This window comes from Brienomyrus brachyistius, chromosome 4 (assembly GCF_023856365.1).
Source record: "Brienomyrus brachyistius isolate T26 chromosome 4, BBRACH_0.4, whole genome shotgun sequence".
Lineage (NCBI taxonomy): Eukaryota > Metazoa > Chordata > Actinopteri > Osteoglossiformes > Mormyridae > Brienomyrus > Brienomyrus brachyistius.
The window spans coordinates 6,556,803-6,570,121 of record NC_064536.1 but is presented as its reverse complement, the minus strand read 5'-3'; the positions used below and the strand labels follow the sequence as shown (position 1 = coordinate 6,570,121).

At 43.7% G+C, this 13,319-nt stretch overlaps 1 protein-coding gene across 1 annotated transcript in view; it reads right to left on the bottom strand.

Moving 5' to 3' along the window:
- LOC125740642 (dipeptidyl aminopeptidase-like protein 6) overlaps positions 1-7,885 on the bottom strand; it is a 122,578-nt gene extending 114,693 nt beyond the window's left edge. The window contains exons 1-2 of the mRNA XM_049012084.1: positions 7,671-7,885; positions 7,510-7,579 (exon numbers count right to left, since the gene is read on the bottom strand). Coding sequence (XP_048868041.1) covers positions 7,510-7,566 — 57 coding nt within the window. The 5' untranslated portion in view covers positions 7,567-7,579; positions 7,671-7,885. The remainder of the gene's footprint in view (positions 1-7,509; positions 7,580-7,670) is intronic.
- Between the last annotated feature and the right edge of the window lie 5,434 nt (positions 7,886-13,319).

Below are 13,319 nucleotides of genomic sequence, written 5' to 3'. Positions count from 1 at the left end.
TAGCAGCACAGAGACTACAATGGGATCTTGATTTAATTAGCGACTGGGCTGATACCTGGTAGATGAAATTTAATGTAAATAAATATAAGGTAATCCATGCAGGGAGCAGATATATAAAGTACAGATATTTTATGGGTTCCACTGAAATAAAGGTAGCTGATTACGAGAAAGGTCTCAGTGTGTTTGTTGATGTTTCCATGTCCCACTTTCGCCAGTGTGGGGAAGCGATAAAAAAGGCCAATAGGATGTTGGGTTACATCTCTAGGTGTGTGGAGTTTAAGTCAAGGGAGGTGATGCTACGATTATATAATTCCTTGGTAAGACCCCACCTAGAATACTGTGTGCAGGTTTGGTCACCGCACCTTAAGAAGGACATTGCTGCCTTGGAACGAGAATGATTCCTGGTATTAGAGGAATGTCTTATGAGGAGAGGTTAGCTGAGCTGAATCTGTTTAGCCTCAAGCAAAGGAGACTAAGAGGGGACATGATCCAGGTATATAAGATTCTAACAGGTCTGGTTGTTGTTCAGCCAAATGGCTATTTCAGTATTAGTTTAAATATTAAAACTTGTGGCCATAGGTGGAAATTAGCAGGAGAACATTTTAAAGTGAATTTGAGAAAACACTTCTTTACACAGCATGTAGAGTATGGAATAGTCTTCCTGTTAGTGTAGCACAAGCTAAAACCCTGGGTTCCTTTAAATCAGAGCTAGATAAGATTTTAACAACTCTGAGGTATTAGTTAAGTTCTCCCCAAACGAGCTTGATGGGCCGAATGGCCTCCTCTCGTATGTAAATTTCTTATGTTCTTATACCACGAGCTCCAGACAACTTTAAATCTCACATACAACCAGTTCCCAAATAATATGTAGCTTTGGACCCACAAAAAATACTACTGCACTGGTCTGTTGGAACATTTAACTCAGTCAGCCTTTTATGACTGTTAGGACACAGCTGCCATAACACTGCTACTGATTTAGCCCTGTGAAGCTAACCTCTAAAAATGTGACATATTAGCGAACCTGGGGTAAATTTTTCGCCCCACATTAATTTGGCTCCTGTACACAAAATGAACCCATATTTGCTGAACAATTTTATCTGTACCATGTTCAACAGAACATTGCTTAACCGCCTTACTGCTTGGCTTTTCTCCTCAATATATGCTAAAATGCTGATGTTCTCGCAACTTTCATCGGTTTCTACATTACCTTCTTCTGACACATCGCATTGTCGTCGAACACCACATTCTCATTTTTACTGTCATCAGTTTCAATCCATTCTGATATTAACTAAGCGGCTTTTGCATCAGATAATCTTTGAGGCATTTTACGCACAGCTGAACTACAACAATGTATGTAACAGTATGCGATGGTCACCGGGGGTATAACGTCAGTCACGTGACATGCATCAAAGAATAAGCAAAAGAGAAATACTTAAGTGGGCCAAAGTCATCTAGGAACACATGCACTACAGCACTCAGCATGGATCCAAAACCATAAAATGCTGCAGGACAAATACTGGCAGTTGGGTGAAAAATTGAACCCAGGTTAGCTTCTAAAGGCTAACAGCATATTTTATACTTTCCATTGGCCTGCTCTGTCACCCTGAGTCCCCTAATTAGGGTTCCCAGCTGAAGCTAGGATTAGGGTTAGGAAGGTTATGGCTTTTTCAGACATCAAAACCTGCTTTTGTGATTGTTCAGAGGTCCTGTATAATGGGACACAGCAGTGTTAGCTCCACTTATCCTTCTTGGGTTAACCTAGCTCCACGTATCCCTCTGAGGTTAACCTAGCTCCACTTATCCCTCTTAGGTTAATCTAGCTCCACTTATCCTTCTGCGGTTAACCTAGCTCCATTTATCCTTCTTAGGTTAACCTAGCTCCACTTATCCTTCTTAGGTTAACCTAGCTTCACGTATCCCTCTGAGGTTAACCTAGCTCCACTTATCCTTCTGCGGTTAACCTAGCTCCAGTTATCCTTCTTAGGTTAACCTAGCTCCACTTATCCCTCTTAGGTTAATCTAGCTCCACTTATCCTTCTGCGGTTAACCTAGCTCCACTTATCCTTCTGCGGTTAACCTAGCTCCAGTTATCCTTCTTAGGTTAACCTAGCTCCACTTATCCTTCTTAGGTTAACCTAGCTCCACTTATCCTTCTTAGGTTAACCTAGCTCCACTTATCCTTCTTAGGTTAACCTAGCTCCACTTATCCCTCTTAGGTTAACCTAGCTCCACGTATCCCTCTGAGGTTAACCTAGCTCCACTTATCCCTCTGAGGTTAACCTAGCTCCACTTATCCCTCTGAGGTTAACCTAGCTCCACTTATCCTTCTGAGGTTAACCTAGCTCCATTTATCCTTCTTAGGTTAACCTAGCTCCACTTATCTTTCTTAGGTTAACCTAGCTCCACGTATCCCTCTGAGGTTAACCTAGCTCCACTTATCCCTCTGAGGTTAACCTAGCTCCACTTATCCTTCTGAAGTTAACCTAGCTCCACTTATCCCTCTGAGGTTAACCGCTAAAGAAGTCACACCTCAGCTAACCTGGGGTGAATTTTTCATCTTTACTAAGAGCAGAGAATAAAGCTGATCAAGAAAATAAGAGAAAGGGGCACAGTTCTCATCCATTCTTCCTTTGCTAACATCACGTCTTTTGGGTATATGATCATCTGTGAAGTCAATGTTAGCAGCTCGTGCTTTGAGCTCACAGAACATCCTATTTTACCTATATATCCAGCCAGATATTTTCCTGAAACCACTGCCGTTGTTGACCTTTCTCATGGTAAAGCAGTGAGGTCCACTTGAGACCTGCTCCAGTTACCTTCAGGCTACGAATTGTCCTTAACCACTATCCCACTGTTATCCCACTCATCAGAGTCAGGGGTGGCTCATATGTAACAACACAGTTGCACTTGTTTTAAATGCGATTTTAATAAGACTTGATACACAGGGTTGCAGTGTCCCATGATCACTGCTGATAGGCATGGCAACTACCTGATTAGTATTTGCAATTTACCTCCCTTTGAAATTCGAGTTTATTTCAGCACTTTTTGACAATCTCAATTCTCTGCATAAATACACACAGGTAAACGATGGATGGTAAAGAAACCAAGAATGCACTCATATATGGCAGGAAAGGCGACACACGGTGGCCATTCAAAGGCATTGCTTTGAGGGGCACTTGCTAATGGAAAGCGATTTAGGCAGTGAACTCAAAAGCATAGGCAATTCTAGACCCTATCTTTTGTCCCAGCCACCTATATAAATATTTTTTTCTAAAACCATTTAGCAATATGTCCCATATTTTTCCGTACATTTCATTCCCCCCCCCAGCTTTATCATGGGGGACCTGTGGTGTTCTGTATTTCTTCATGGGTTTAAGGATAAAATCCTAAAATTGCCTCTGGTTAGCTCACTCATTAAGTCTTTTACACACAAGCTTCCCAGTCCTGTGTTCCCCAGTCTAGTCATTGATGTTATACTTTCTTGTCGCCTGTGTCCTACCTTGTTGCAGTTCCCCCACTTTGATCCCTCACAATCCTGTTTATTTCCAGACTTTATTCCTTTAGTTCAAATCTTTAGTCATAGAGAAAAGCACTACGTAAGAAACACTACTTGCACACAAAAAGAGCTATGCAAGTGACTGATAATGATATCCGATTTGTGATGAACCGTTCATTTGAAGCAGTTATTTTCAGAGAATCACTCAAATTGGTTTTCAAATTGAAAAGAATCAAACTTTTTGTACATCTCCACAAATCAGTCTTACATTCTAAAAATCTACAAATATTTAACGTATTGTCATATAAACGACATAGCAATGTTTTTAAATTCAAATTACATTTACTTTTCGTACACTGTCTGTAGCCATGTTGCTTTAGTGCCCTCCATATATTGTAATCTGTTGTATTTGTGCTGTGTGCTTCCCCTGCCACATGGTGACTGTGGCTCACTACTCCAGATTAATGACTGCCAAAACAATAATTCATGAACCATTTGCTGTATTTTCTGTCCCCACTAGATGGCGGTCTGTTTGAAAAAAAGGGTTCAAAGCATGCCCCAAAGCAAACCAAAAGCACCAGGGTTAGAAAATACAGCAAATGGTTCATGAAGCATCGTTTTGGCCATCACTACTTAACGATTCTTGGTAATTGACAGGTTAGTGAGTTCAGCAGGTTTGGTTAAATCGGTTACTAGGAAATTCTTGTTAATCTCATAAGACCCATAGAAGGTGTTTATGACATAATTTATTAATGTATTATTATTAGTAGTAGTAGTAATAGTATTATTATTATTATTATTATTATTATTATTTCTTACTTAAAATGCATATAATTACATTGCTGGGCACTGGTATCGCTGTTTTTATTATTTAATTAATTTCATTTGTTGTAAGTTACTAAGCTATGGAAGTGCATTCCCCTAATCCTATTTTCACATTGGATATGTGTATTTTAAGTATGCGTGTCACGTCCGATGCGGTGCGGAACGGGGAAGCAGGCACGGGGAACAGGACTGGGGTAAATGAAGGGGTTTTAATAGGAAACGGAGCAAGACAGACATATAGACTTCTGCAACATCAATGGCCGGACTGGGGAAACAGACTTGAACGCGGACTAAATACAGGACATGACCTAAGACTGGAAAACAACTGGGCACGATCGGAGAAGCACACGTGGTCGATCGGGGGGGGGGGGGGGGCGTGGCACACACGAGGGCTGGACGATCGGGGCAGGCATACCTGTCAAGTATCCCGTTTTGGCCGGGAAAGTCCCGTAATTTACCCTTCTTTCCCGCCGTCCTCCCGTATTAGTATTTTCCCGTAAATCTCCCGTATTTTAACCTGCGTTATTAAAAAAAAAAAAAAAAACGTTACCCCCCCCCCCAAAAAAAAAATCTGAGCTCTGTCACTAGCCTCGCGATAACTACCACCTGCAGTAGCCTACTACGGGGGAAAAAAACACAGGGAAAAAAAGAAGAACGCCAGGACAGAGAAGAAAGGCACTCCTGCCAAAAACCCAAAACCCTCGTGTAAATACCGCGATCAATGGGACAACGAATTAATTTTTCTGAAGAAGAGCAGGGTGGGGGACAGTCACGCGTTTTGTAAAATTTGTAACTGCGATTTTAGCATCGCACACGGGGGAAGGAATGATGTATGCCAGCATGACAAATCCGCCAAGCACAAGCGCGGGCTAAACGCACAAAAACATGCCCAGGCGATGTCAGCATTCGTGACGAGAAATGCCACTGAGGCGGACCAGGTCACAAGTGCAGAGGTAAAAATGGCAATGCTGTGTGCCAAAAACAACATTCCTTTCTCCTTCTATGATGACTTCAACAAGTGTGTAGCTGACATGTTCCCGGACTCTGCTATTGCACGAAAATACTCAACGGGAAAAACGATTGCCATTATTGGACAAACTGATCACCTGGATTAATTAGTTTGTCCAATAATGGCAGACAGGAAACAAAGGAGCTGCCTTTGAAGTTCAGGAAGTAGTGCAGCTGTGCATAAAGCCAATTGTAGTTTGACAAAAGTGGTTGACAAGTGGTGATTAGCTTTCTTGTCACCTGTCTTAAAATGTAAGGGATACTGGAGCTTGGTTGGGGTGGTGGGACTGCTCGCGGCGGGCGCCGGAAAATTTCCCTTATTTTCAAATCCAAAACTTGACAGGTATGGGGGCAGGACAATGCGATATTAGTGAACACAAGGTTTTTCAGGAATGCATTAATCGTATCAAGTGTTTCTGGCTGGCAGAAAGACAAAGATACATATCTGGTCTCATACTAGACAGTGAAAACATTGCCTTAATGTGGGTACAGGGATGCTCTGTCCCGTTCGCCATCTCTGAAAGAGCGTAACAAAACAAAAACATATTTTTAAATATAGCGGCAAGAAAACAGTAGAATATAATATAATAAAGTATTTGTTTTTGAGATTTACTGAACAAGTGAAAAGTATCCCCCTGAAGGTATTGTAACGTTTTTTTTTTTTTTTTCGAAAGTCACTTCAATAGATGTAACAGAGTGAATATAGCATGTTGCTACCCACGTCTGAAGTGCACAAATAGTGTGGAAGATGCATGCAGGGAACTTAAAATATTTCAGTTTTGATAAATGAGGTTGTCCATCCTCTGCCAGCAAATACCAAAACTGTAATAAGGTTATCCACACTGTATTTCTAAATGCATTATTAAAATGAGCCATGCTTACCCTCGTATGTAAAGTTTAAGTTTGAAAACTGATATAAGATATTAACTGTGACAACTGTATTGTATCACACGAAACAGACCATATTAGTCTGACACTGAGAGTATTAATTTCACTTTTAACACTCTAAGCGTTAAATAAACAGTTCTGCCCATGCCCAAGACTTTGCACCGTATGTTAGACAGTATTCCGTGTTTTTGACCCTACCTGACAGTTACGACCCTCCTGAAAAAACGGAAAACTGCTGAGAAGTCACACAGCGCTGCGGGCATCACTGTTGTTGAGGGCACCAGATGTATGCTGTTGTATAACCTGGTGTCTCCTGTTGTATAACTTGATGTATCCCGTTTCATAAACACCGCTATACCGTTTCAGTGAAGACGTTGACCGTGCAATCAAATAACAGCTTATCTTTTTTAAGATCGTTTTGTATCTTGTCTTCTTCTTTGTCAGTCACATAGGCATACAATGGATTAGATGCATCAAATCACTACAAACAGGTCCGGCCAGTTCTATAGGCGATACAGACGGTTGCACAGGGCACCAACTTTTGTGGGGGAGCAGACTTGCTGGCCAGTTTCACTTTACGTTGGACTAGCAGTGTGCCTGATACACTCCTTGGACGCATCATCATCTATGACCGGTGCTGACTATACAAAGAAGATCACGAAACATGTAGCTGCTGTCGGTTTATCACAAGCCACTTAAAAGTATAGTCGATAATGTGGGAAACAGTCTCACATGACCTTCGAATAACACTGAAGGTGAATTCTCCAGGTATCTGCTCATCTCACGTCAAGGTCTCCCGTTGATTGTGTAGATGTTTTCAGGATCTCACACTCCGCTTCAATGTACACAACGTTTCCGCAAAAGTCATTCCTGTGTTAGCCTACCCCAATCTGAGCCGAGTTTTAACGGAATGCTATCTTTATAGGTAATAAAAAACAATTGCAATGCCTCTTAGAATATTTAGTACTATCATGTGCTTTCAAAGTCAATGTTAGCAGCTGTTCGCCGTGTGTTTTTTTATTTTTGCACCAAAAACATGGGCGGTAAATTGAGGACAGGAGTGACTTTTGCGCATTAAACTTGGCACCGCAGAGTGCATCGTGGGTCCTCTTTAAGAAGGGTAAGGAGATACTGCAACGACTGTTACCCACTACGAATTGTTTCATAAAAAAGTGACAAAGGGAGCGGGTGAGGGAGCATAACGCGCACCATAAAGCATGCACCCGGCGGCCCGAAACCATATAAAAGAACAGGAGTCGTTTCTCAAATAGCACAGATACTGCGCTGCATACCTTATCTCTTTTACCGGATGATTTACGGTAGTTGCCTGCCCCAGCTGACGAGTTCATGACTCCCCAACGCCTAAAACAGACGAAACACAGCGGATCCGTTCATACAAACGCTTAAAGCACGATGCAAAAAAAGATCATCGAAATCCTAGTACTGTACATACCTAAATCTGAAGTACTTCAAGTTGATGAAGAAGAAAATATCGTAGGTCTTCGTTAGCAACTGTGGAATTTCTATTTATAAAAGTGAAGATATCGGGAAAGTTCAGCTCCTTCCGAGATCCTAAACGACACTCGTGTATCCGTGAGTCGTGAACGCGCAGTGGCGCGTATCGCTCCTCTCCGGCTCTCCCAGTCCTCCTGCACCCTGACCGGGATCCTGTAAGTCAAACTCTTAAATGGGAATCCAGCCAATGGAGACACGTATTCATGGAAATATATTCACACTCCTTAATATAAGGCAACACTGACACCCCTCGTGTATATATACTTTTCAAAAAAAGCAGAAGCTCCTGCCTTAAAACTGTTCCTCCGAGGAAGCCCCGGCGCGATCAGGAACTTTAAATTCAGGAAGATCCAATAAAAATGAATAATAAAATACCTGGGTACTCCCGTATAAATCATTATTTTAGGACTCCCCCGAATGCTGCGCTGAACTCTCATAATTTTCCCCGGGATGTGAAGTGCGCATAATTGAAATGTCACTTCGTTTCATATGTAGGTCAGTAAAAATTTCGCTCTTGTGTGGCTGTGCTTCGTTAATTGCAGTGCTATCACGACATAATTTCAACACTCGCCTTTTAAAACTGAATGAAATTTACAGCCGTTGTTGATAAATTAAACCCAGTGGATTATTTTAGGCATTTTAAATACGATTTATTTTTTACATTTTCAATGCCTTCAAACCCAGAGAGAAGGCTGAATAACATCAAAATTGTTTAAGGGTTTTATTTTGAAGTTTAATCAACCATTAGCAAAAATGACAATATTCCTGTAAATGCTTATTTGGGTTCTTAATCATAGATGAGACAAAAAGCGATAACAAATGAAAAAGAATGTTATAAGCTGGTAGCCCCTTTAAGTTCAAAACAACACCGGCCACGGAATCCGATCGCCTAGAGAAAGTCGCTGTAAATTCACGTATAATCAGGTTTTCCTTCCATAATCATCTGCTTGGTTTCCCGTGAGTCTCGCCAGAATAAACGTTGGTTTCACTCTACGCTGCGCTCATTTCAGCACATTCTCTCCCTCAGAAACGTTTGGCTTATCAATCTGTCAAGTCTACGTTTACTGTCAAATGTCACTGAGACGCTGAACATCCCGTCCACCGCGGTACCGGCGGATGGATGAATTAGCGAAAATCTAAAGACAGAATTACCTGATGCTATTATTTGGAAAATATCTCGTGTAAGGGCCCCTACCTCATTAAAGCAGATGGTTTGTGGAGGGTACTGGATGCCAGGTTTGCTATTTAAAAACTTTGAATCCTGTGATGTATATCAGCTAATAGATCACTATTGAATTTCCTCAGCTGAAATTGATTACCTTGCTACAAAGTTTTGCACAGAACGTGTAACGTACCAGTAGGATTTAATTAACAACCATAAACACCCACAGCAGTGGGATTGTCTTTTCACTGTGCTTTTCAAATAATATTTATTACTGCATCTGCATTTGTAGGATCGGCCAAAATACTATTGAATGTATCAAAATATAACTCCACAGTCTTTGACTGGATGGCCATTTTTAGGAAGAAGTGTACCTGCTCTCTTTACATGATATTTTACATTTTGGAGAGCCCTCAACAGCCCTGCACCACACGGTGCAAGCATGCCTGCCTGGAAGGTGTCACTTTGGACGTGATTTGTACGCCATACCCCTTGATTTCAGGACCTGCGTCATCGCATTACAGAAACTCAGCAAGCGGCAGGAGCCAGGACTATGTCCGAGCAGGGTGTGCTAATTTGTTACACTCCTGCCAGTTGGAAATATGGCTTATGCGCTAAAAGTAGAGCGCTAACGAATGTGGCCCCACGGAGCAGCAATTAAATGAGTAAATGAGGCAGAGAGACAACGACAGGCATATAGACAGCACCGGACCTTTATTTTTTTACTCTCCTCTTCATCAGATCGGGAGGTCCTGGATGTTTATCAGACACGTTCCTCTGTTGTGAGGATCACAGAGCATTCAAAAGGCATCATGCGGTGTAACCGAGGACGCTTGGGCGAGAGCTTGGCCAGTGGGGGGCGTCAGCGGGCAGTGGGTGTGCTGGCTGGTTTATTCGCACTGCAGGGCCTTCGGAGGACTGGTGTATTTGCTTTACATAAGAACAAAGAGGAATGAAGATCACGTGAGTGAAAAAAATGTAAAAATAAACTCGCATTCAATTAAAAACACCCCGTCCAGCATGAATCCACACAGACGTCAGTGGGCAGGAAGCAAAACCGGCCGGTGGACTGAACCATGTGATGGGAAAGGTGTGGAAAATTTTGATTATACGACCCCAAAAAGGTGGCAGGGACAGATGGATGCTGTTTCCTTGCAGCGGAAGATGTTTGAATTTGAGATGGACGCCCTGCAGTTTTTCCCCGGCCTTGTCCTCTTTGATCACTAAGGCGACTGGCTCCGCTGACTCACCCAACACCACAGGCCAGAGTTTCCGCTACTCTCCAGCACCCCCTTGAGGGAGGCAGCGAAAACACATTAAACATCCAAACAGCGGCTGGCCACAGATTAAAGTAGCACTGTGCCCCCCCCCACATATCTTAGCTACCGGCCCACCTCCAGGTTTAGCAGCAAATTCAGCAGTGGTTTTTGCTGAGGAGTTTAGGTGAGGAAACACTAGTCGACCAACACCCCAGAAAACCTCCCAAGGGATGCTGGGATACGAACATCGGCTCCTTTATGCTCCCTGCTGATCGATAAGCAACCTCCACGACACTTTCTTGTCATCTCCCGGGCAGTGTACCCTTAGAGTACCTCTCCAGCCCACACAGGCTCAAACGATACGGCACTGCGCTCCTGTGTGCCAGGAAAAGGGCTTGAACTCTTTTCACAAATGACCCCAGCCGGAGAACGGAGGTACAGGAAAGGCTATGGAATGAGAAGAGCTGAATAATACGAGAACAGAACTATGTGCATGACCTGGAATCAAGGACGACGTCCACTGTGAGGTAGAAGGATGTTTTTATGGGGAAAATCGCGGCGGATCAGTACTCGCTGTATGGATTACCAACTGTGTAAAAGCTGAACCTCCTAAGAATCAGTCGATTCTTATTTACTAATTGCTGATATTGCGCGCTCTCTGTACCGCTGTGAGCAAGCCAGAAAGGGAACATTTTCAGTTCTTATCTGCCTTTTCAGTGAGTGCCCGTTATGACCACAACGTGAACGTGTATTGAATAGAGATACTTTATCGATCCCCGTAGAGAATTTGTCTTTTCATCTATCCCATCTTGCACTCCATGAGAGACACAGAGCCATGTATACAGATAAGAGCAGAGATCGAGGGGGTCCACAGCCAGCATCCCTGAAGCAGTTGTGGGTGCAGGGCCTTGCTCAAGGGATTTGAACCAGCGAACTTCTGAAGGGCATTTGGTCCTAACCTGCTGAGCCACAAACCCATCCTCAAATGAGTGCACAGGACACTATTGCCAAGGCGACTCCCAGAAAATGGGTTGGAACATAGAGGTCCTCAGGCGCTCGCTTCACATCAAAGGTGTTGCGTGATCGCCCACCCCCCACACCCCCCACTCCAGTCACTCAACACATTTTTAAAACCTGCAGTTTAATTTCAATGATGGATTCTAACGTAATCAAGTAAGACCCTCACTTTCGAAGTGCGAGCAGGCGACATCATCAACGGCAGCCTTAACTCCAGTGCTTTAGCGTGTAGGACGGCGTGCTTCAACAAATTAGCCGTGACCCAGTCCTGAGTACGCTATCTTTCTATCTAACCTGTGGGATCTCATAGCATGAAAGCATCTTGAAAGAGAACCGTCATGTCCTTTCCCACCTTAAGCTACCTGCACGAACCTTTTGGAGGTGTCGTACATTCAGCATTAATCTTGAGCATTCAGCTCATAAGTTAGACGGAGACACAAACGGCCCACCGATGACTGGCAGCTTGAGGATCCCTGCTTATAATAATTCTGGAGCCCTACGCATCCGCTTTTCATCTCCCGTAATAAAAAAAATATATAGGTTCTCCTGACGACCCAGTGCTGGTGAGCTGTGGATATTAACGCAGCCACTGAAACAATAACACGTTGGACGCAAGATGCATTACGAAGGCTTTGTGGGTCAGCTGAGACGTGTGTAGCAATTCACGTGCCCTTAGGGGGAAGTGAACCTTCAGCAGCTGCCACCAGGCATGGACAGAGTCGTCCAGCCTACAAACACAATAATTTGAGGAGGGTAAGCTTAGGAACTGGAGGAACTACCCAGCAAAGAGTCATGGTTTGTTTTGAAACCTTTACTTTTGACCAGAACAAACCCACGTTTGAAGCACTGTATTGCTTTGGTGGGAATCCCCAGCGCCTTGAGATTGTGAAGGTTGTCATAAATATTTATATTCCGAAGCATTCAGCTTGTACCTTCTCAGGTACTTCTGACAACTCTTCTGCTTCCTGGATATAATATTACCCATTCTTGCATCCATTCTCCATAGCATTTTGTCTGATACAGGGTCATGGAACCTATCCCAGGAAGAACAGAGTAAAATCCACTTAGGCTCCCTCATAAGGTTTTGGATGACAGTTAGCATACTGCTGCTAGTGCTAGCTGCAAGCATCTCACAGCTGTGGCTATCCCAGAGTCTTGGCTATCAGTTTTCTCAGTCTATGTCGCAAACATGTCTCCACCAGCAGTCCCAGTCACTTAGCCTTGGATAGCCGACTTGCAGCCTGCATTCTCTGTACTGCCGTCTGTTATACACCTATTAACTCTGCAAATCTGGGCTGGAAGCTCAAAGCAGACATTGTAAATCCAAGGTGCCATTTCTCAAGGGAAGGCGGGCTGGGGGAGCAGAGGGGGTCGATAAACCATCTTTATGGCTGGAATGAATCCAGTGGTAAATGACGGAGGAGATATGACCCACTTTGTTGCCCACCCCCACCCCCGTTTTAATGCACTATGCGGTATCTCCCCTGGTACCACGACAAGTTGGCTCAGAAACATGGAAAACCTTGAGGCGGATGCTCACTTTGCGCTTGGAAGTCTGATGATTTTATTTTTTTAAGTTGCCCTACATTGAGCATGTGCTAAATATCTTTAACAGTCGCTAATTTGCCTCATTTGGTGCAGTTCCCGCTCTACTACATTAAGCAGACACAATTGACTCTATTCTGTCGCTGGGAGTCTGACACGGGCTCGTCATGGATTCGGCCCACGCCAATCAAACGGCAGAAGATTTCAAGAGGAGCCATTATTTTTCATGCCCTCTCGGCTTGAGGCCATCCACTACATTAGCGTGATGAACGTCACAAAGATCACGTCCCCCCCTCTGGCCTCTCAGAGGTTGATTTCTTTGCTGGGTGGCCTCCCCCTGCCTGCTCTGTACCCCCCCCCCCCCCCCACCCCCCCCAGCGGCTCCCATCCTGCGGGAAGCTGATCTCTCTGATTCGTTTATGCTGCATTAACCCCCTGCACTTTAGTCAACCCCCGCATGAGTACCTGCTGTGTGGAGGTTCTGCGGGTACCTCAGTGATAACCTGGGCGGGTTTCACCAGTACATGACCATAATGTGCATGCAGCAATAATAACTCATCGGGGAAAAGAAAGTCAACCACAAGGGTCTGGGAAAATTCAGAAG